Genomic DNA, 22,790 nt, shown 5'->3' with positions numbered 1-22,790 from the left:
CAACAATTACTGATGGGTTATGTAGCAGGTGGTCGATGGTTGAGTTTATGCCTACTAAGTGGACAACCAGTAGATGACTATGCAATACACTTATCATTATCATAACACTATTAGTCGGACAGCTGCACTAAGACTCCTCGCCACTAATGCAAAGAACAGTATATACAGGTATCGACCTTGCCCGGCCTACGGCTTTACCAATCGGCTCTTCTCCGCCATCTTGCCTGCCAGTCCCGTGACCGAAGCCGCATGCATCACATCAAAGATGGAACAATCGGCTTGTACCGTCGCGACGGACCAATTGCGCAATTCGACCGCAACCAAGGAGTCGACCCCAAACTGGGCCAGCGGCGAGGAGGGATCGATCTCCTCCTCGCTGCGGCTGAACATCTCGGCCAGCTTGATGACCAAGGCGCTCTGGATGACGGTTGTCGCCTCTGCGGGAGTGATGGCCGCCGACAGTTGCTCTTTCAGACCAGCTCCAGGGTGCGAGGTCGATGCCTGGCCGGAAGAGGACGCGTCCTTCTGCTCGAGAACGGCGAACCGGGCGTCCCGGTTCCAGCAGACGGCAGAGTCCGAGCGGATAAATGCACCGGGGAGACCGGTAACGACGTGGCAGGTTTCTGGGGTGCGGATGGGGTGCCGGATGGCCGCCTCGACCAAGGCCCACACCTCGTGCTCCGAAACAGCGCGCAGACCAAGCTTCTCGAGATGATCGGCAACATGCTGAGTGCCCGCAACCACCCCCACGGAGGAGACCATGCCTAGGTCGATGGAGACGGCGGGGAGACCCTGGCTGGCGCGATGACGAGCCAGCGCATCCTGATAACTGCCCCCGGCTGCGTAGTTAGCTTGGCCCGCGTTGCCCCCGAAGCCGCTAATGGAAGAAAGAAGGATGAAAAACCGCAGGTCAGTGGGGAGCAGGCTGTGCAGATTGAAGGTTCCTTGGACCTTAGGCTTGAGGGCGGCCAGATAGTCCTCGCGAGTCATCGATTCGAAGATGCCATCCTTGAGCACCATCGCGGCTTGGATGACACCACGGATGGGCGGCAACTCGCCACGATACTTGGCCAACACGGCTTGCAGCTGGGCGCGGTTGGAGACATCACAGCTCTCTAGCACCACGGTCGCACCGGTGGCTTGCACGCCTTGCAGCCACTGCTGGGTGTCGGGGGTGATGAGAGCGGCATTGCGCGACAAGACCAGCAGATGTTTGGCGCCGCGATCGACGAGCAACTGGCAGAGGGACTTGCCGATGCCGCCCACACCGCCTACCAGGCAGTACGTCTCGTCAGGTGACAGTTCTGCCAGTCGGGGCCCGGCGGTGAGCACCTTGACTGGATCCGCCGGGCGCGGCTCCAAGACAATCTTCCCCATGTGTTTTCCCGTCTGCATCGTCCGGAATGCCTTCTCGACTCCTCCCATCCCAAATCGCGTGATCGGCCCCACTGGTCGAATTGCCCGTCGTCGCAGCAGCTCATTAATCGCCCCGAAGATGCGGTGCACTTCCTTGCCGCGCTGTTCCCCGAGGGTGATCAGATCCAGCGACGCGAAGAGCGTACTCCGCACAAACGGCCCCATCTCCATCATACTATTCTGCTCAATGTCTCGCTTGCCGATCTCGATGAACCGACCGAACATGCCAATGCAGCGCCACGTCTCACGCAAAAGCGGTCCGGCCAGCGAGTTGAGCACCACGTCCACCCCCTTGCCGTCCGTCGCCGACATGATATGACGCGCAAAGGACGCGTTCCGGCTACTGAAGATCCGCGACGAGGGGATCTTATACTGTTGCATCAGAAAGTCGCGTTTCTCCTCCGAGCCGACCGTGACGAAAATCTCCGCCCCGATCGACTGTGCGAGCATGATGGCCGCCTGCCCGACTCCGCCCGTGCCCGAGTGGATGAGCACTGTTTCGTCACGCTGGAGTCGCGCCAGGTCGACCAGGGCATGGTACGCCGTGATAAACACCAGCGGGATGGAGGCGGCTGTGGCGAAGTCCATGCCTGCGGGGATCGGAGCCACACTGGTGAAGGGGATTCGCACCTTGGTCGCGAAGTAGCCGATAATGAATGCATACACCCCCTGCCCGGGGGTGAAGCCCGCCGCTTGAGCCGCCGATCCGGCGCGTATAATTACTCCACTGCATTCAAACCCCATCCGCGTCTCGTCGAGCTGGCCCAGCGCCACCATAATGTCGCGGAAGTTGAGTCCAAAGGCCCGGGGCTCGATCTCCACCCAATCGTCCGGAAGGGTCTCGTCCACTGTCGGGTCCTCCGTGAAGACGAGACTGTTGAGCAGTCCCGGGGTGGCCACTCCAAGACGGATATTCTGTCCCGGAAAAGACCAGGGTCGCAGCTCGGGCATTTGGGGCTTCGTGGTCCCCACCAGCTGCGCTTCCTGCTCGTCGCCATAGACGCGAGAGATTTGAACTACTGAATCACGGACTGCATACTCGGTCTCAGGCAGATCTGAGGAGGATGCAGTAAGCGTGTAGCAGAGGATCTGCGCGATCTGGATTGCGGATAAAGAAGTCCAGACGGGCGCACTCGGGTCCAAGTCGACTGAGACATACCGCCGGAGAGTATTCTCGCAGCGCAAGGTACGCAGAAGTCCCTGGTGCAGACTGCTCCGGGGATCTTCCGCATTGCCCTGAGCACCACGTGATACCCACATGGCAACCCGACAACTGCCGAGCCCACGTTGCAGATCCTGGAATTGTTCCGCAGTCGGATTCTCGAGGATTGGCTGAACCAACTCGTCTAGGATTAAACACACTTTGTCCTCCGTGCTGATGTCTGCGAGTGACGAGACCACGGAAATTCCAGATATAACATCGGCCGGTAGCGATTGCTGGAGTGTCTGCTGCCAGTCTTTTGGAGGAGTCGTGGCTGATACTAGGACAAGCTCAGCGGGAGAATCCAGGGTCGCATCGGCTTTCGCGCTCGCCATCACCACCTCGCTTTGGTACCCGCCGCTGCCCAGAGCTTCTTGGAGCTGGACGTTGCTCGACTCGAACCCAGCCTGCATCAGAAGCCTCTGCCACGTGGGGGTGTCTTCAAAAACTGGACCCCATTGTGGGAGGAGTCGAACAACAGTCTGTAGGGCACTATCGTTCAGAGAAGGACCCCACAGGATGCATTTGCCACCCGGGGAAAGAAGTGCATGCAGTGAGCCGAGGGTCTGGAGTACATTCTTCGCAGTCAACAAGGCCGAAGCCGACAGAATCAGTAGATCGTAACACCCGCGGATAAATCCCTGGTCTGCCGCCAGCGTATCCAAATCCAGGACTTTGCACTCCAACCCTGTATGGTCTTGGTGTCCCTTGCTCAAAACTTCCACCAGCTCGATACTGGGCGCAGTCACCTCGTAGCGCGTGAAAAGCTGTGTATTATCGCGCGTCAGGGCCTTGGCAAACATCCGTGTACTAGCCACGTTACCCGTACCGATTTCGAGCACCGTAGCTCGGGGGCGTTTATGCCCGTGAAGCTTCAGCAATGAAATCAGTCCTGTCTCGAGATATACAGGGACGGAAGACCATTCGGCCTGGTCCTCCGCCAGGAAGCCGTGCAGGATCTCCTGGGCGGGGACCAGTCCCGACACAATTTCAGGGAGCCGCTCCCCAAAGTGACACAGCAGTCTCCCGTCCACGCTCTGCTTCAGATCCTGCATCAAGGCAGCTTTGTACTGTGGCGTTACCCCGGGGATGTCCAGGGTCGAGCGCGCCTGATCCGCCACTCCTTTCATCCAATCCCAGTATCGCTGGTGCTCGGGGGCTACCTCCTGTTTTTTCTCGACCGGTTGCAGAGCATCGACAATGAACACGGCGGCGGCAGCCTGCAGCTGGGAGAGATTGGGCTGTTGGGTGGCCTCGGTCTTTCTAGGAAGGTGCTTGAGCTGTACGAAATCAAAATCCGGCGCCCATACAGAAGTGTAGCAGAGTTTGTCGTCCGTCGTCAGCACAGCGGCAGTAGATCCCAAGGATTGGCAGAAAAGTCCGTCCAGAGTGAGTACCGGTGCCGCTCGGTCTTCCGATCCGTCAACGCCTGGATGGTTGATGACCTGGACCGAGGACTCAAACCCTTGGCCGCTGAACTTCACCAGGGTCGAATCGGCGCGGAAATGGTGACCAGGGGAGGCAATGAGGTTGGCCGAGATGTACAGGTTCTGGATAGAGGTTGGAATCATGGCGGTGCGCTGCTGCGTGCCACCGGCGGGGAGGTTGTGATAGACTGCCTGGAACACCGTGTCCAGTGTGGTGGGATGGATGACGTGCGCCTGCTGATATCCCTGGGGCATGGTGGCGGCCGAGTCGGCGACCCGGAACACGGACTGCGAATATCCCGGCGCAGATTGCGCAGAGACCAAGTTTTGAAAGATTGGACCGTGGCAGACGCCGACCTCGTGTAGTGTCTTGTACGTCTCCGCGGGCTGGAGGGGGCGCCACGCACTGACCGGCACGGTGGAAGGCAGCACACGAGTCGGCGCCGGTGGGCCTGCCCAACCCGTCCCTTGGGTGCCAGACGGTGTGCAGCAGAGACCCTCGCAGTGCAGGGTCCACGAATCCCCAGTCTGGTTCACGGACTGGATCAGGAACTCATACCACCCCTGAGCGTTGCGGACGCGATCGCCGCATGGACGCAGTGATAGCTGCACCTCGACTCCTTCCGCCGTGTCTTCTAGGATCAGCGGATTCCGGATCCGGATCTCCTGCAGTTGGTAGCCGTGGATGGGCTGGTCGGGAGTTTGCAGCTGTCGCAGCGCTTCCACAACCATGCTGATGTATCCCGCTCCTGGGTAGACAATCGCCCCCTGCACAACGTGGTCGCGAACCCATGGGATGTCCCGGGGACGCACCACGTGCCTCCAGGTCGGCGTAGCCGGGGTGGAGGCCGCGGCGGGGACGCCGAGAAGATCATGGGGCGCGACGGTTCGGCCGCGCAGTTCTTGGTTGCGACGGGGCTCGGCCCAATACGATGTCTCGTGATTCCAGGGGTAAGGGGGCAGATTGGTCAGGACCTGCACCTCGCTGCGGCCGTAGGGGAAGTTGACCGCCTCGAGGTCGACAGGGTAGCCGGCCTGCAGGAGAGTGCAGGCGAGCTGATGCATGGTCTGGACCGCATCCTGGCCGCGCGAGAGGCACGAGGCGTAGGTGATGCCCGCATCTTTCAGCTCCGGTAGCGCCAATGTCTGCCGAATGGGTCCAGCGAGAGCGCCATGAGGCCCGACTTCGACGAGCATGTCCACCGCGGTGGTGGGGCTGCTATCGCCCGGAGCAGCATCACTGCACAGGTTGCGCAAAGAGTTGAGGAACTCGACGGGCTGCACCATGTTGCGCACCCAGTGATCGGGATGAGCAATTTCCGCCGCAGATGTCATCCGGTCCCCCGTGGTTGGGGACGAGTAGATCACCGTCGAGTCGAATTCAGGATTCGGCTCCAGGTAGCGCGACAGCAGCACGCGATAGGCCTCGGCCAGCGGCAACATGTGGTGCGAGTGATAGGCCGCCTCGACGCGGAGACGGCGTGCGAAGACCCCACGGGCTGTGAGCAGAGCCTCGACCTCCTCCACAGCACATTCGTCGCCGGAGATGGTGACGCTGGATGGGCTGTTGACACAGGCGATGACCGCAGTGCCAGACTGGACTTCCGCCAGCGCCTTCTCGGCCTCCTCCCGTCCCAGCCCCACGGCGATCATCCCGCCGCGGCGATCCAGAAGTTTCTGAAACTGGCTCGTCAGATCACCACGGGTATAGACGATGGCCATGGCGCCCGCCAGGGTGATGGCACCGGCAGCATAGGCTGCACCCACCTCGCCACTGGAGTGGCCAGTTACTGCTGCGGGACGGATCCCCCAGGACCGCAACAAGTCCACAAGGGCCAGCTGGATGGCGACGCTCAGCGGCAGACTGAAGGTGACCTGATTGATGCGGCTCTCCTTAGCGTCTCGCTGCAGCTCTTCAACCGCAGACCAAGTGGCACCCATGTTCTTAAGGCAGGCATCGATTTCATACATTGTGTCACGGAAAACCGGATAGGCTCCAAAGAGCTCACGACCCATGGCGAACCACTGAGCGCCCTGGCCAGTGAAGACCATGCCCACGCGTGGCGCACGGGTGCTGCGTTGTGCCGTTGACCGGGCGGTGCCAAGCGTGTCCTGGACATCAGCCAGCGTCGAGCCACTCCACGCCGTCGTCCAGGGGAATCGGGTTCGTCGCTGTCCGAGAGTGAAAGCCAGCTGGTCGAGGATCCGTTCCTGGTCTTCACCGCTGCTGTTCTCCAGGGAGGTGGCGGCGTAGTCGCGCAGGTTCTCGGCCATGCTGCGGGCGGCAGCGGGATCCTTGGCACTGAGTACAAACACGCGAGACCGCTTCTTAGGGTTCGGGGTATTGCCCAACTCCGAGGAAGCTGGAGTCATCGGCAGCAACATACTCTGCGGGCTTTCCACGATGACATGGGCATTCGCGCCGCCGTATCCGAAATTGTTGATCGACGCCCGCTGCAGCAGAGGCGATGGCCATTCCTGCAGAGTGAGGGGAATCTTCAGGTTCAGCGCCTCCAGCGAGATCTTTTCGTTCGGAGACTCGAAGTTCAGATGTGGGGGAATTGCTTGTTTCTCCATCGCCATAACCACCTTGATCACGCCAGCCAGTCCGCTGGCCGCCTCTGTGTGGCCGATATTCGTCTTCACTGAGCCGATAACCAGCGGGCGCTCGCTGCTCCGCCCCGCGCCGAAGACGTGGCCGATGGCGTGGGCTTCGATTGTATCGCCTGCCTGCGTGCCCGTACCATGGGCCTCCACGTAGCTCGTGTCGCGGGGATCGAGCCCTACCATGTCGTAGCACTCGCGCATCAGCTCCTCCTGCGCCTGCTGACTCGGCGAGGTGAGGGTGGCCGTCTTGCCGTCCTGGTTCGCCGCCGAGTTGCGAATGACCGCGCGGATGGGGTCCCCGTCGCGCAGGGCTGCCACCAGGGGCTTGATGATGATGCTGGCGATGCCGTCACCGCGTCCGTATCCGGCGGCGCGCGAATCAAAGGCAAAACACCGACCGGCTTCGGACAACAAACTCATATTCGAACCGGCGATAAACATGTCCGGGTTGAGCAGGACATTCGACCCGCCCACGATGGCCATCTCCGACTCACCCGTCCGCACGCTCTGACACGCCAAGTGCAGGAGAGTCAGCGTCGTCGAACACCCCGTGTCGACCATTAGGCTGGGCCCGCGCAGATCGAAGAAGTGCGAGATCCGGTTGGCGACCATGGCCGCGCCGTTGCCGGTCAGGAAGAACCGCGCCAGCGTGTCTGGATCACGCATTAAGCTGTCGTGGTTGTCTCGGAAGCAGGTGCCTGCGTATACCCCCGTGCGCGACCCTGCCACTTGTTCCAGCGGCAACCCGGCGCTCTCTAGGGCTTCGTAGACAGTCTCTAGTTGCATACGCACTTCGGGGTCCATTGTCTGCAATCACGTCAGTCTGTTCCCCCTTTTTTTTGCGTTTGCTCTCTTCCTCCGCCCCTGAACAGGATTGGAAACTTACACTGGCTGATTCGGCTGTGAAGTTGAAGAAAGCGGCATCGAATCGAGAGATATCCTCCGTGAGGAAATGCGCGCCTTTCACATATGACTATCGAGTACTCCTGTGTTAGACAGATTCTTTCGCGCAGAAGGCTTTTGCAAGCAAGAATCTGTGAACGAACCGTGCCGAGGTGCCCCTTATCAGGATGATACCAGCTCTCGGCGTGGAACCGGCTCTCCGGAATCGGCGACCAGGCGCTCTTTCCCTGGGCGCAGAGGTCCCAGAGCTTCTCTGGGCTGGAGGCATCGCCGGGGAAGCGGCAGGCCATGCCGATGATGGCGATGGGCATGACGCCCAGGTCGCCGCGCTCAGAGGCGTCCGTGTCGCTGGGAGTCACTGGGGCGATCATTGTGTCGAGATGCTGTGGTCAAGTCGATAAATAATAGGGCAGAAACATTAACAGGTCGGTGTTCAGAGTTCAGCTAGGTGAAGGTAGGTCGTTGAATCTTGCCGTCTTTTGGGTCTCGAAGAGGTGGGTGCGTTCGGATTTCAAGTTATGATTTCTTGCTTTGTAGTGAAATGAGCTGGCTGAGTCGCTTAAATGGACGGCCACCGCAGTAATAGCCAGGTATATACAGCACGAATGCCCTGGTGAGGATCAAGTCTTCTGAGGATGCAGGGTCCGGTGATGTCCGATTGTGGTTCGGACAGCCCGCCGAATGTGTTCGGGTCGGGGTCGGAGGAGGAGACCCCCCTCCCACAGCCTAGCTGTCTTACTGCGGAAGCACAATTTTGAGAAATCTAGCTTGGCCCTGTGCATGCTAGTCAAGTGGACCCGGTGGATCAATCAGTTCATGTTGTTCTACTGGCGTGCTGGACCCGATCATCGGTTCCTTTACCGAACTTGCACGGCGCAGCCGTTGATCGCCCTTCAATGTCCAACTCTGTTGCTTTCTCGCAGCTCTTCTATTCTGGATGAAAGTATCGCAGCGGACAACGTGTAACAATGATCTCATCTAGCAGTGCGGGCAATCGAGCGCTATCCAGGCACTGTTCTGTCTGCTGCCCTCGTGTCTGGGACTCACCCCCGATGGAAATCGGAGACGATTCGGAGGTCGGCCCTGGTGCTTATGCCTAGCAGTGTGGTGTCATTCGTACTATTGGTGGTATCACAGCTCAACGGCACGAAATCACCGACTCGAGCGAGCGTAGATGGTCGGAGCAGCTTGGGTTTGATTCGGGATACGTTCTACAGACTACGGATTCTGCACGACAGTGGGGTTAACCAGGCTTTGAGTAGGTGGTTTCGATCGAGCATTGGATTGTTTACAAACACAGCATAGAGGTAAGATAATAGATTACATATATTCGGCAACTAAAACAGGTACAACGAGCATCGAGAATAAACAAATCGATCACCAAGAAAACAACAAGGTCTTGCCCTTATCCAACCAGGATTCTCTAGCCTTCACTCCCTTGGTCACCCCCACAGTAGGTGCGCGCCTCTTCCTGGCCACCAATCGGGGAAAGACGACCTTGACATCCTCTTTGTCCATACTCTCCAGATACGCGCGTAGCAACGCATCCATTCCCACTTGTGTAGCCTCCTCCAGCCACTCGCCCATCTTCAATGCACGGTACACAGCTCCGGTCTCCCGTTCAAGGTATGTCTGCACCCCAGTCAAAGAGACCTGGCGCCCAAGGTGATGGATGTAGTGCACCTTGCTCGACCGCGCCGACGAATCCGTTCCAGCAGCAGAGAGCACGTCTCCCGCGACGTCACGCACGACCTGCTCCACGGGAATGAAATCCAGGTACCCCTTCCACGATGACCGCTCGGGCATGGGTACTGCCTGAAGACGACGAGCGTAGGCCATGAGATTGTCCATCAGATCCAGGGGAGGCGCGTTGCTCCCTGTCACACTGGAAGGCCGGTGGATGTATACAGGCAGACCGAATTCGCGGTGCGCCTCCTCCAGCAGCCGCTCAGACGCCCATTTGGTCGCCAGATAGCCCTGGCTCGCGTCAGTTGGGGGCGTGAAAGTGGCGGCCGACACCTCGGCGAAGGTAGTCGTGCCGGCCAGGTTAGCAATCCCACTGGACGAGATGTAGTGGAAGGGAATCTGGCGGGAAACAGAGTTCTGGATCAGGGCGAGAGTCGATTCCACGTTCGTGCGTCGCAGGGAGCGGTACGACTTCATAAAGCTGACATCTGCCCCGTTATGAATGACGGCGTCGGCTTCGCGGAAGATGGCTTGCGCTTCGCCTGGGGCGAGTCCCAGGTTGGTATGAGTCAAGTCACCGGCGTGAACAAGGATCTTGTCGTGAGCAGGGATGGCGGACGGATTGCGCACGGCAACACAGTGGATTGTGCTGATGGCCGGGTTAGCAGTCAGCTGTTGAAGGAGAGCTTGGCCGATGAAGCCCGTAGCACCAGTCAGAACAATGCGTAAACCAGAGCTCTTCATAGGCACAGATACTGTCGTGCTGCTGCTGATCTGCTCACGCAGGGCATTGGGCAGCTTCACTTCCTCGCTCCAGTCAATCGTAGTTAGGTGTGGCGGAGAAGCCGTAGTCGAAGCTGCAGGAGATGGAGAGGAGGGCAGAGCGACATCTACAGCGGCGGGTGCAGCAACGACCTCTGTCTCTGGCTGGATAAGAAGGGCCATCTTCTGAATAGTGTTTGCCGAGAACAACTCTGCAAGGGCTATCTCCTTCTGGAAGTGGCTCTTGATCTGTCGCTGGAGGTCGACCAGAAGCATCGAGGTGCCGCCAACGGCGAAAAAGTCCGACTCGGCCACAATATGATGGGCAGCTAGGATATCCTTCGAAATGACCCCCTCCCACAGCTTGACCAATTGAGCTTGTGTCTCATTAAGATGAATAGTCGAAGCCTGCTTGACGGGCTCAACGGCGGGGAGGTCCATGGTCTGTAGCACCTTGCGGTCCAGCTTTCCATGAACAGTGACGGGCATCTGATCGATAGAAACAACCCGAGCAGGCCACATGTACCGAGGGAGCTCCAGGGTCGTGATCTCGAGCGCCTGCGAGCGTTTGTGTTCCGGATAATCTTGGCTGAACACAACATGTGCAACGAGAGCTTGGGTCATTTGATGGAGCGAGACGACCACCTCCTTGAAGACACCAGGTGACGCTTTGGAAATGGCGGCTTCAACGTCCTGCAGATCAATTCGATAACCGCGCAGCTTGACCTGAGTATCGCCCTCAATACGGCCTTCGATGCGCAGGCGTCCATCAGCACCAATGCGGCCCCGGTCACCGGTCAGATGCGCCCGGCGCCATCCGCTGGCCCGCTGCTCAGGACTGGCGTACTTATCATCGATGAACCTGGCGTGGGAGAGCTCTTTGTTGTTGAGGTACCCAGATGCAATCCCTGGGCCACCGAGCAGGATCTGACCTGGAATGCCAATGGGAAGGAGGTTCATGGCTTCATCCACAATGTAGACGGAGTAATTAGGAGCCGTGAAGCCTGCCACGACAGCTCCCTTCTCCATCCACTCCTCAGGATGATCCTTGTTGGTAAGGTAAGGCACAACAAACTTGTTAGATGACATGCTGGCTTCGGTGGGCCCGTATCCGTTCACGAGTCTCAAATCAACTTTGTCAAATTCTTGGAAATCATAGATCATGTTAGCGGTCATGGCCTCTCCGGCACTCACAGCGGTTTTCCACTGCGAGGTCTTAAGGCGGGCCAGATCGCCATGTTGGAACCAGCTGCGATACTCGGATGGAGTGGCGCCAGTGATGGTAATACCCTCGCGGACGACAAGATCCATGAGAGCGACTGGGTCTCCACGGTGGGTGGCAGGAGCGATGAAAAGGGAGGCACCGTTGGCGAGTGCCATGAAAATCTGCCAGACCGAAAAGTCAAAGCTGAAGGCAATCTGCTGTAAAAGAGAGTCATCTGGACCGAATTGAAACTCGGCCTGGTTGCCCTCAATGTTGACCCGAAGGTTTTCATGGGTCAGTGGAATCCCCTTGGGATTTCCGGTCGAGCCACTGGTGTAGAGAATCACCGCCTCGTCCTCGGCCGCAGCACGATTCATCACTGGGAAGGGAGCGGTGCGTGGTAGATCTCCAATGTTGATAGTCAGTGCGGGGCGAGTAAGCATGAGATCCGGTACCTGCGATTGAGTGTGGCCATCGACCAGGAGGACAGTTGGTTCGCAGTCCTTGACAATGGAACGCAACCGAGCCATCTCCAAGCGCAGGTCAAGAGGGACGTATGTCGCCCCAACCCGGAGAATAGCCAGCATTGAACAGATCCAGTCACTGGATGGGTGTTGGAAGACAGCCACACGCTGTTGGCGGCTGACATTGGCACTCAGCAAAGCAGACGCGATCGAGTCAGCTCGCTGGCTCATCTCCTGGAACGTAAGACGCAGCTTGTCACCGTCATTCAATGCCAGCTTCTGGGGATATTGCTTCGCCATGTCATCAATGCGATGAGACAGTGTCGCCGGCCACTGCGACGGGACAACAGAGCCTAAGACAAGAAAGTCAATGAGCTGTGCGCTTGATTCTATATTTCCGGTGGTATACTTACCATTGCCTAAAGTCAAGGCCTTTTCGAGGTCAGACGCCCCGAACAAAGAAACATGACCTCCGGGCTGCTTCGGGTCTTGAGCAAATGCGCGAACCATAGCCAAGAAGCTATTAAGCAGTATCTGGGCGGCGTCGGGGCTGTAAAGCGACTCTTGCAGGCCTATGATGATCAGAGGCCCATCGTCGGCGGTATCCACCACATCGAGAGCAATGTCATAAGCGGTACGACCCATCTCATATTCGACCCCCTCAAAGTGGCAGTCCCCGAACATGCGTTTCTCTCGGACATCCTGACGGTAGTCCATGAAGACCTGGAAGAGCGGACTGTGAGTGGACGACCGAGGCACCTGCAGCTCCGAGAGCACAACATCAAAGGGAACGCGCGAGTGCGCCAATGCTCCGTAGACCTTCTTGCGTGCCGCCTGCACACTCGCTGCAAACGGCTCGTCGGGATCGTATTGCATGCGAAGAGCCAGAAGGTTCAGGTAGTTTCCGATACTGTCAGCAGTTTCGGCCTGGATGCGGTTTGCGTCCGCCATGCCCACCCAGACTTCACGGGTCTGAGTGAGGCGGGCCAGCAGAGCCGAAAATGTAGCTAGGTAGAAGTGCGAAGGAGTCGACTTAAGAGACTGACACAGCTGTCGCACCTGAGCACCAAGTCTAGCGTCCAAGCGCTGCTCGACACGGTGATGGCTGTATCGAGTTAGAGGTTTGCGACTGGCAACAGAGGCCAGAGGCAGAAGGGGAAACTCCAAATTGCTGCCCTTGATCTCATTCTTCCAGAACGTTAGGTCCTCCTGCCACGCCCCTTGGTTGCGTTCCTGGCGTTGTTTGGCAGCATAGTCGGGGTACTGCAGAAGGTCAGAGCTGAGGGCTTGGCCCTGATAGGCTTTTTCGAGGTCAGCAAGGAAGACCTCTAGGCTGACTCCGTCCATGTTGATGTGATGGTAGCCAATGAGAACATAGTGAACAGAGCTGTCGGACGTGGAGGAGAGCAACATGACTCGCATAAGCTTGCCAGATTCGAGGTCGTACACATGCTGGGTCAACTTCTTTGTCGCTGCATTGACATCAGCCATAGTCCGGTATTGCTGGCGCTCCAGCTCCAGCGTAGCCTCTGGCAGAATAGTCTGCACCGGCGATTGTCCATCTTCGACAGTAAAACATGTTCGGAGGGCTTCGTGACGCTGTCCGACGGCGGTAACAGCGCGAGACAGAGAATCAACAGATAGAGGTCCTGTCATCCGCAACAGACAGGTAATATTGAAGGTAGTCTGGTCTTCGAGGTAGAGCTTCAAAAACCAGAAGCGAGACTGACCAAAAGACAATGGTTCCTTGCGGACCGAGAGAACAGCTGTGCTGGGTGTCTGCTGTTTGACGAGAGCAGGGACACTGGCCAAATTTGAGCTCACGACAGGCTTCGTCGCTTCGTCCACGTGAATTGAAGGACTGGTCGCCTCGCTAGTCTGTGAGGAGGATGCGTCCGCCGACCGTGTGGGCGAAACCGACTTGGAGGTACCGGTGGCACTGGAATCCGTGCGAGACGCAGCGGGGCGGACAATCTTATCCTCAAGACTAGGCATGTTTCGTCGCTGCACAACCACCTTCGGCTTGGACTTGGGTTGGGATGCAGCCTTTGAAGCAGCAGCAGCAGCGCCCGCAGCTGGGGCCGAACCCAGGCTGGGAGTCATTTCGGATGGCAGCTTCTCCAAGGCAAACTTGATGATCTCTCCAATAGTAGCACCACCCAGAATGCGTAAGACGGGAATGTCGACCTTCATCTCTTTGAGGAACCAGGAACGAATCTCGACGGTATTCAACGAGTCAATTCCCAAATCATCCGCTGCCTTGCCCGTGATCGAATTGGTCGCTGCATCATCCAGTCCAAGCATGATCTGCAATTTGGCAATGAAGCAATCTGGCATCCTCAGTTAGTTTATCTCATGTGAGACCATCGATCTCTTACTTACCTTTAACGGCCTCATAGATATCGTCTGCCGTGCGAGCCTCGTGCAGCTGGAATCTTAGAGACATCCCCTTTTTGTCCTGTCCATCTGTTTCCTCCACCTGGTCCTCCATGACGACAAGATGCTGGAAGCGCGGGTTGAAGGACCACAGCGGCCGTTGTTCCTCGGAAGCATTCGTGATTCTCAAACCACAAGTAATCTCCACATTTGCGTCGGATCCAGGCGTACCGGCTAAGATGGCTTCGGCAAAGATCGTATGGAAGTCTTGCTCGGACATCCAAACGTGACCACTCTTCAACAGATTGCGCTGGAGGGCTTCACTAGTCTCGCGGGTGACGTATCCGACGCCCATAATGGCACCGATGTTCATGACGGATCCTGCGAGTCCACGGCGTTGACGATTGGCCGCCAAACCGGTCATGAACATGTTCGCTGCAGCGTAGTTGGATTGCCCGATGTTTCCAGTAACACATGTTGCGGACGAGAAGAAGATGAAGAAGTCGAGAGGGCGCTCGGCCGAGAAGAGTTCATCCAAGTTGATACTGCCGACAACCTTCGGTTGCAGAACCCTCTGCATGGCGTCAATATCCATGTCCTTGATCATCGTGTCTATGAGAACCATAGCGCCTTGGGCCACTCCCGCTACAGGGGGGAGAGTCTGGCAGATGCGATCATAAACACCACGCAGACTCTCCCGGTTGGTCACATCACTGCGACAATGTAAGCTTCAATTTTTGGGACTTACAACCTGGGGACAACTTACCCGGCGTAGATCTCCACACGTGCACCAGATGATCTCAGCTCCTGAAGAATGATCGGGTCAATCTTCGGGGTTCGACTAGTCAGAACCACATTCCGAGCTCCTTGCTGGATCATCCATGCACAAAGAGATAATCCTAAAGATCCGGTGAGTCCGACTAGCCAGTATGTCTTGTTAGCCTTCAGCATGGGATAGTGATCCACCGGGCGAATCAGGGCAGGAATGTGGGAGGCCAACTGCCAGTCCACTACCGTCAACGGAGATCCCGCTGCGGAAATCTGCGTAGCCTCTGTGACAGGGAAAGAGTGGCTTGCAATGACCTTTTCGGAAGCCGGGGGGCTCATAGGAGGTCTAGATATAGTCAACATTGCTTCAGCAGGAATGTGAACCTCGCCATGCTGGGCGTGATCACTGAACCAGGATGTCAGTCGTTCAAAGACCGAGGCTGGATGTAGCGAGGCGCGCAACTTGAGAGCCAGCGCACTGGGCTCTTCGCCTGATGAGAGGTCCAGGATCGTGACGGGCTCAGTGGGCGCAAGCTTGTGCAAAGAGCGAGCATGGACTTGAGAATGAAGCACAACCCAATTTGGGCGCTCAGGTGCATTTCGCCGAGTCGTGGCAAAGATAACGCGGATCTTTTGCTGAGAGGCCTGCCATTCCAAAACAGATGCAAGCAACTCATCCGGCTCTGCCACCACCAAAGCTCCACCTGAAGCAATGGAGGAGACTATAGCGCGGCTGACTAGGCGGGCGAGGATAGACAGGATCAGAGCTGTTGGGGATGTATCTGGACGATGCATCATCCAGCTGGGAGGAATGTCCACAATGGAGCTATTCTTATCGGCAAAGCCAATAACCTTCTCCCCTGTAGCCAGAACCGTACCAGCGACAAGGTACAAGTCATTTCCCTTTCGAAGACGCAGAGCCCTTAGTGAGGACACCTCCACACGGATCCTGGTGTATCCTGGAGTCTGTTTCCCGAATCCAGATGTCGACCCCTGCTCCAAAGCGTATGTGTTCCCATTACGCACGAGCTGGACAGACTTCTGGTCCATGTCAACATCTTCCGCAATTGCACGACGGGAGGCATTGTATCGCAGATTCTGAGACCGGTTTAGCTTGATCCTGGGCAACAATTCCTGGCCACCGACAACAGCAATTTCGGGCTCGGTAGACCACAAAAGATCAGCACTGGCAGCCTCGCCACCACGATCGGGCATATTCACCCCAATGAAGCGCAGGGCGGCATCCACAATTCTGGAAGCAACACTAGACGTCTCCGTGATTCGATCGAGATCCAAAAACTGTGACTGTACATGGGGCATCTCAACCATCATGGAGCGACCGAAGCCGAGACTCTGATTCTGGTGCGGGTTGCCAGCACGGGCGTCTTCTGTAACCCAAAGGACGTGGTTTGAGCGCTCGTATAGCAGCTTCAATGCAGCAAGAGAATCTGTTGTCATGTTCTGGAAAACGGGCTCGTCCAAGTCCGACAGATTCAGCGTAAGAAGTCCACTGGATAGGGCGGGCGACATAGCCGCTAGATCAGCGAAATGATCAACAACCTGTACTCGATCGAAGCGAGTGTCAAGCTGCTGTTTGACGAGGTCTCGAACCACACGTACGGGGCTTGAAGCCCCGCCGATGAGTACAACCGGGGTGGCACGATTCACAAGATCGCTCGAGGTACCGAGCGGATTGCGAAGGAAGTCCACTGTTTCATCGACAGCTTGTGAAACGATTGCAGAAGCAGGATATGGAAGGGCATCGGCGTCAGATGTGACAGTATCAACACCAGAAAAGCCCGTCAGCTTGAGTAGCCGATCCCATTCTTCGGTACGAACACAGGGAGACAAAATACGGCCATCGTTGGCACCCAACCACCAACCAGGCAGGGAACCGAAAATGTAACCAAGGCGACTTTGCTCCAGATTAGTGACCTCCAGCATTACCACATAGCCACCGGGCTTCAAAAGACGGCGGAGGTTGCGCAGAGTCGTCTCGAGATGGCTGGTTGCATGAAGCACGAAAGAGGCGACAACGAGATCGTATGACTGCTCTGGGAATCCTTGAGCCACAGGGTCCTTTTCCGCATCCAAGACCTTGTACACCATTTGATCCTGATGACTGGCGAAAATCTCACGAGCATTTTCGAAGAAGCCACTCGAAATGTCGGTGAAGGTATAGCTGCCGAAGCTGTGTCCGACCCGTTGAATCACCTTTTTGGTGGCCATACCAGTACCGGCTCCTGTACGGAGAGAATAGCGTCAGTACCTGTTGCTGGGTTTCAGTGTGTAAGACCTACCAATCTCCAGAACCTTCATATGCGGGTACCGGTGAACAATTTGTTCGACCACACTGGCAAGGTAGTCACTGAAATGACCGATACCCATGGCTTGCTCGTAGTACCGACTGAGCAAATTATCCTTGGTCAGGTATTCCAGGATGGTGGCTCGAGTGCTGATTACATCGACCATATGCTCGCCAATGATGTGCATGACTGCTAGGTCAACGTTGTCGGGAAATCTGGTGTGTCCGTTAGCAGGGTTGACTTTCTGTGAACTATAACCTCGATAGATGCAATACGAACCGCTGGCTTTCAGACTTAATAAGGGCCAGGGTATCTCGGGCCCAGTGGGGTTGGGTGTACCGATGATGACCACTAGCCACCTGCTGGGTTACATGCGTTGCATAGTTGAGCAGCCCCACATAAGGCCCGTCATGCCGGGCAGAATGATCCATGGGGAAGGCAAGGTGAATTTTTCGCAAGTAAAACGTCGCCACTCGCTCGAGGACATAAGCCAATTCATACTCCTCCGCGGTAGCAGCGGCGTCGAAGTTGACGGTCTGCGAATCCGGAGCTGCTGGGCCCCAGACAACACCGCTGAAGAAGGGTCGATCCCGATCCGCATTGGCGGCTTCCAATGGAACTGCATGGATACCCTCCATGCGCGTCATAGTGTACTGTCCGTCGGCAGAGTAAACATCGACGTCACCTTGCGTGTCAGACGCCTTCATCATGGTGAGGACTGCGTCCAAAGGAAAGGTGGACTCGTTGCCGCTGCCAGACGGAGCGCATAGGGCCGGATTAACAGCAATACGATGAATCACCTTGGGCACTTGCGAACACCAGAGCTCACCATCACCGGGGAAGCTCTTTGCGAGCAACACAGCCTGGATGGCCGCATCCAGCATCGCCGGATCCAGCGTGACATTCGCCAAGTCGGCTGCCTCCTGTCGCGTCACTAGACCGGTAGCAATACCCAGCTTGCGCTGCATCGACTTCAAGGCTCGGAAACGCCCGGTATAGCTGTATCCCAAGGGATCCAATGCATTGTAGAATCGCTCGCTAGGCACATCGACCATATCTACGAGAGAAGGACGCTGCATGGGAAGGGCATCCTTTCTGGTCGGGCCATAAGTAATTGCAAGACGGCCCGAGGCGTTCAAGGTCATTTGCGTCGACTCCTTCCCCACGGCGGAGTAGAATGAGAACTGGGCCCGGACTATGTCCTTGGAGTGGTGGGTCACGTCGGTGATGGAGACGAGAATCTCCACCGAAGCATTTTCATCCTCAAAGACAATGGCTTGGCGAATTAGTAGCTCTTGAAGTTCCACCAACTGAATGGACTCATTGCGAGACATGGCGCGAGCAGCATCCACGGCTGCTGAGATATACCCGGCACCGGGGAAGATGATCTGGCCTTGAATGCGATGGCCCGTCAGCCAGGGAAGTTCCTTTAGACTAAGGAAGTTGCGCCAGCGGAATTCCTGTTCAACCCCATCGGGGCAGCGGGTCCCGAGAATTGGATGGCTGGCTGCAGTGCGTTGACGTGTCGCGCGAGACACCCGCGACTCATACCAAAACACACGGTCATGATCCCAGCCATATCCAGGAAGATCTTTGAGCACACGAGGGACCGGCCCCTGCGATATAAATGTGTAGTAACTCGAGAGATCCACAGATCCGGGGGCAAGTCCCTGCCACAACAAGCCCAGGCACTCTGCCATTGCCTCCACATCATTCAGCCCACGTTGCAAAGTGGGGGTGTACGGCAAAGATGTGTCCAGGAGGTCCTGGATTGTCTGCTGCGCCGGGCCTCGGAGAGCTGGATGCGGACCAACCTCCACGGCCATGTTGAATGGGCCCCGGGCAGTGAGGGCTGATTCGACGGCTTGTGCAAACAAGACCGGGTTGACCATGTTGTCATTCCAGTAGGGACCCGTGAGATCCGCCAAGTCAGCCTCTGTGACTGGACCCGCGCGGACGCTAGAACACCAAACGCATTTGGTTTCGGTCGGCGCTGAAGCAACGATACGTGCTTTCGCCAGACAGGAGAGATAACGTTCTGAGCAAGCCTGCATGTGGTGGGAGTGGTAGGCTTTGTCCACGACCAACACCCGGGCGAACTTTTTCTCTTCATCGAGAATCTCCTTGGCTTGCGCAACGGCATCGGCATCACCGGAAAGCGTGACACTGGCCGACGAGTTGACGGCCGCCACCGACAGACGGCCACGGAATTCAGGCTCGGCGCAGAGTTCCTGCGCATCCTCCATCCCTGTACCGACGGCCATCATTGCACCCTTCTGGCCACGAGCACCCTGAGCGAGTTGTGCGCATAGTCCACGGTAATACGCAATGCGAATCGCGTCCGTTGCAGACAAGAATCCTGCAGCATACGCGGCAGCGATTTCGCCCGACGAGTGTCCAACCACAGCGTCGAAAACAACACCAGCGCTTTGCAGCAACTGGACCAGGACTACTTGTACCGCCGTGCACATGGGTTGCGAGATTTCCGCCTTCTTGATGCGAGACACCGATGCATCGGCGGTCAGCTCGGAGGCCAAAGTCCAGCTAGGCCGGTCACCAATAGGGAGCGCCTGCAGAGAGGCGTCCAGCTCCTGAATGATTTGGCGCACCCGAGGCGACTGGTACAAGGCCCGGCCCATGGTTGCCCATTGTGCTCCCTGACCGGTGAAGACGCCCAGAATACAAGGCTTCTCTGGCCGGGACTCTTGCTGCACGATGGTCAGTGGTTGTTTGGCATCGGTACCATTCAATCGTGTCTCGAGGTTGGACCGGAGCCGATCAGTGGTTGCGCCTGAGATGACGGTCGAGAAGGGGAATCGTGAACGGCGAGCTTGTAAGGTCCATCCCAGATCGCGGGCCTTGATAGTCGGGTTTTTGCTCAGGTACTGGGCGTAGGACTCCAACATACGTCGTAGTGCACTCTCGGATGCGGCGGAGAAGACAAATGGAGTGAAACCAATGTCAGTCTCTGTCGAGATAGAAGGAGCGGCAATCGCAGGCTCGCAGGCCTCGATGATCGCATGGGCGTTAGTGCCTCCAAAGCCAAAGCTGTTGATACTGGCACGACGAGGAACACCGGCGGGCAGCTCCGGCCATGGTTTGGCGGCTGTGGCAATCTCCAGATTGGTATAGAATGGTTGGATTTGGGGGTTAAGCTGGTTGAACAGGAGATTGGGAGGAATTGTGCTATTGCGTAGAGCCAGCGACGCCTTGAGCACACCCGCCAAGCCAGCCGTTCCTTCCGTATGACCGACCACGGTTTTGATGGATCCTACAAAGAGACGGCCACGATCCTGGTTATTCTCGCCAGGAAAGAAAGCCTGCCGAATGGCAGCAGCCTCTAGAGGATCTCCGGTCGGGGTACCAGTTCCTTCTTCTGTCAGCATACACCGATTGAATCATAGCGGTGAGGCTTGGCTTACCGTGGGCTTCAAAATATTGGCAACGCTCCTCAGGCTTCAGGGGGTCGAGGCCCGCGCGGGCGTAGGTGTCCTGAATCAGGCGAGTTTGGGCCTCGGAGCTGGGCATGGTGATACCGCGGGTGCGTCCGTCTTGGTTCACGCCCGTTTCGCGAATCACACATTCGATGTGATCGCCATCGGCCAGAGCCGCGCTCAATGTCTTGAGAACCACCGCTGCCACACCATCTCCACGAGCGTAGCCGTCTGCTTGGCTATCCCACATGCGGCTGCGGCCGGTGGGAGACAGCATCTGCAGCTTACTTTCGGCGATATAGGGCTCCGGGCCCAGACACAGATTGGATCCGGCAGCCACGGCCACGCGCGAGCGGCCCGCACGAAGGGTTTGCACCGCCTCGTGAACAGCCACCAGACTGGACGAACACGCGGTGTCGATGGTCATCGAGGGACCATGCCAATCGAAGAAGTAGGAAATCCGGTTGGACATGATACTCCGGGCGGTACCGGTGGACAGGTACATGGGGAAAGACTCTGGATCCCGTACCACAATATCAGCATAATCGCCGCACATCAGACCCACATAGACGGCGGTCTCGGAGCCACGCAGATCTTCCAGTCGCAACCCGGCTGACTCGAGCGATTCATAGACGGTCTCCATGAGTAAGCGCTGCTGAGGGTCGATACAATGGGCCTCGGCGGGCTTGATGCCGAAGAACTGGGCATCGAAGTGGCGATGATCCTCGGTGAGCAGGTAGGAATGGCGCACATTGCTGGTGCCATGGTGCAGGTTGTCGGGGTGGTAAAAAGCATGAGGATTAAAGCGGGTGGGAGGAATTTCGGACTGCACATCGCGAGGGGCTTGCAGCAAGTCCCAGAGCTTCGAGGGTGAGCTACTTTCACCGGGAAACCGACATCCACTGCCGACGATGGCAATGGGTTCCTGGGGGGGTGTGGGTGGGTGCCATTGCGGGGGGAATACTTGGGAATGAGGGGAAAGATTGGGGGTATCAGAAACAATGAAGAAAGGGACAATGGACACAGCACCACCAGAGAGTGGGATTATCTTGTGGGATGAATTTTTGGACTTGAGAGTTCATGGTAGTTGAAGATTTGAGGGACTGGTTTTGTTGACTTTCTCTGCGAGTGGTTCGGAGGGCCTGGTTCGGAGCCGGATGCTGGGGATCGGTGATGGCATTCGGAGGCTACGGATTGCATATCCGCTGCGAATAGGGATGGGAGGATGCAGATGGATCAGGTTGAAAGTCATGTGGAGATTATCTCTTTAACCAGAATGGCACTGTTGGATATGAGGATAGTTTCAAAGTAGCGAGGGGGAGTAGAGATGGAGAGAAGTGGAATGTTGAAGGTGGACTGTTTTCCAGGAGTTCCAAAAGTTGCCCGTCGGTCTTCGCTGCCTGAATGTGTGCCTTACCCGCAAGGCCCCCATAACGCGCCTGGAGTAGATTCTACTATCTCGACAGAACCCATCTGATTCTATGATTCTCATACTGCAATGTAGTCAGAATGGCAGACTTACATTCAAGCACATAGAAAATACGACTTATCGGACTCCAGACTCTCAGAGCAACCCAGAGCCTCTTTTCTTGGATTACGAAGTAGTTCAGTTAACTAACTAACCTGTCACAATTAGCCAGCAACTGCTTATGCCAGCCGAGTATAGCACTAATTGATCTGTTTTGGGTTAGTGAGTCCGGCTTCACCCTCCATTTTTTCCTTTTTTTCCCCTCGCAAACCACATCTCCGACCGTGATTCCACAATCACTATGCAGTTCGCCAGTCAACTGGAGAAAGCTGCGGTCACTGGAGTCGATACGAGGGCCCGACTCCGAATTCCGACCGGCTGACTGGCCCGAACTCGTGGCAGTGGCCCCACTTCGATCGGTCCACGGTGGAGTTCCGGAGTTCCACGCAAGACTGCCGACCAGAGGAATGGGTCTTGGAGCAATGAGCTGAGTACGCTCCTGTGCTCTATCCTCCCATGCTGCTGCTAAATCTTGCAGCCGTACGAATCATCCCGGGGAACTTGCCCAACTGCATCTGTGGGATTGCCTCATCGTACATCGACTGCTAGCTCAAGTCTTTGAGGAATGATAGGAAAAAGCTGTAGTTCCTGGCTTTATCTCCTGCAAAAATACCCCAAGGCTCATTACCGCCAAAGGGAACCTGCATCTACAGTCAAACAGAAAGGCAGATTTGCCACGACAGCATAAAGATTCATTCATCGACGAAT

At 56.9% G+C, this 22,790-nt stretch overlaps 2 protein-coding genes across 2 annotated transcripts; both read right to left on the bottom strand.

Annotated features, from left to right (window-relative positions):
- Positions 1-186: 186 nt before the first annotated feature.
- On the bottom strand, positions 187-7,865 carry ASPACDRAFT_26431 (type I polyketide synthase; the record flags this gene model as incomplete). The annotated part of the gene is made up of 4 exons (XM_020199421.1): positions 187-3,489; positions 3,739-7,458; positions 7,538-7,624; positions 7,698-7,865. The coding sequence occupies 4 exons, from the start codon at positions 7,863-7,865 to the stop codon at positions 187-189; spliced, it is 7,278 nt and encodes a 2,425-aa protein (XP_020057499.1).
- A 1,009-nt stretch (positions 7,866-8,874) lies between these two features.
- On the bottom strand, positions 8,875-21,806 carry ASPACDRAFT_51108 (uncharacterized protein; the record flags this gene model as incomplete). The annotated part of the gene is made up of 9 exons (XM_020202434.1): positions 8,875-8,891; positions 9,075-12,023; positions 12,084-14,000; positions 14,053-14,759; positions 14,813-17,057; positions 17,115-17,335; positions 17,400-20,490; positions 20,543-21,479; positions 21,672-21,806. The coding sequence occupies 9 exons, from the start codon at positions 21,804-21,806 to the stop codon at positions 8,875-8,877; spliced, it is 12,219 nt and encodes a 4,072-aa protein (XP_020057498.1).
- Positions 21,807-22,790: the final 984 nt, after the last annotated feature.

The sequence above is a fragment of the Aspergillus aculeatus genome (genome assembly GCF_001890905.1).
Source record: "Aspergillus aculeatus ATCC 16872 unplaced genomic scaffold ASPACscaffold_5, whole genome shotgun sequence".
Taxonomy (NCBI): domain Eukaryota; kingdom Fungi; phylum Ascomycota; class Eurotiomycetes; order Eurotiales; family Aspergillaceae; genus Aspergillus; species Aspergillus aculeatus.
This window is presented reverse-complemented; position numbering and strand designations above follow the sequence as displayed.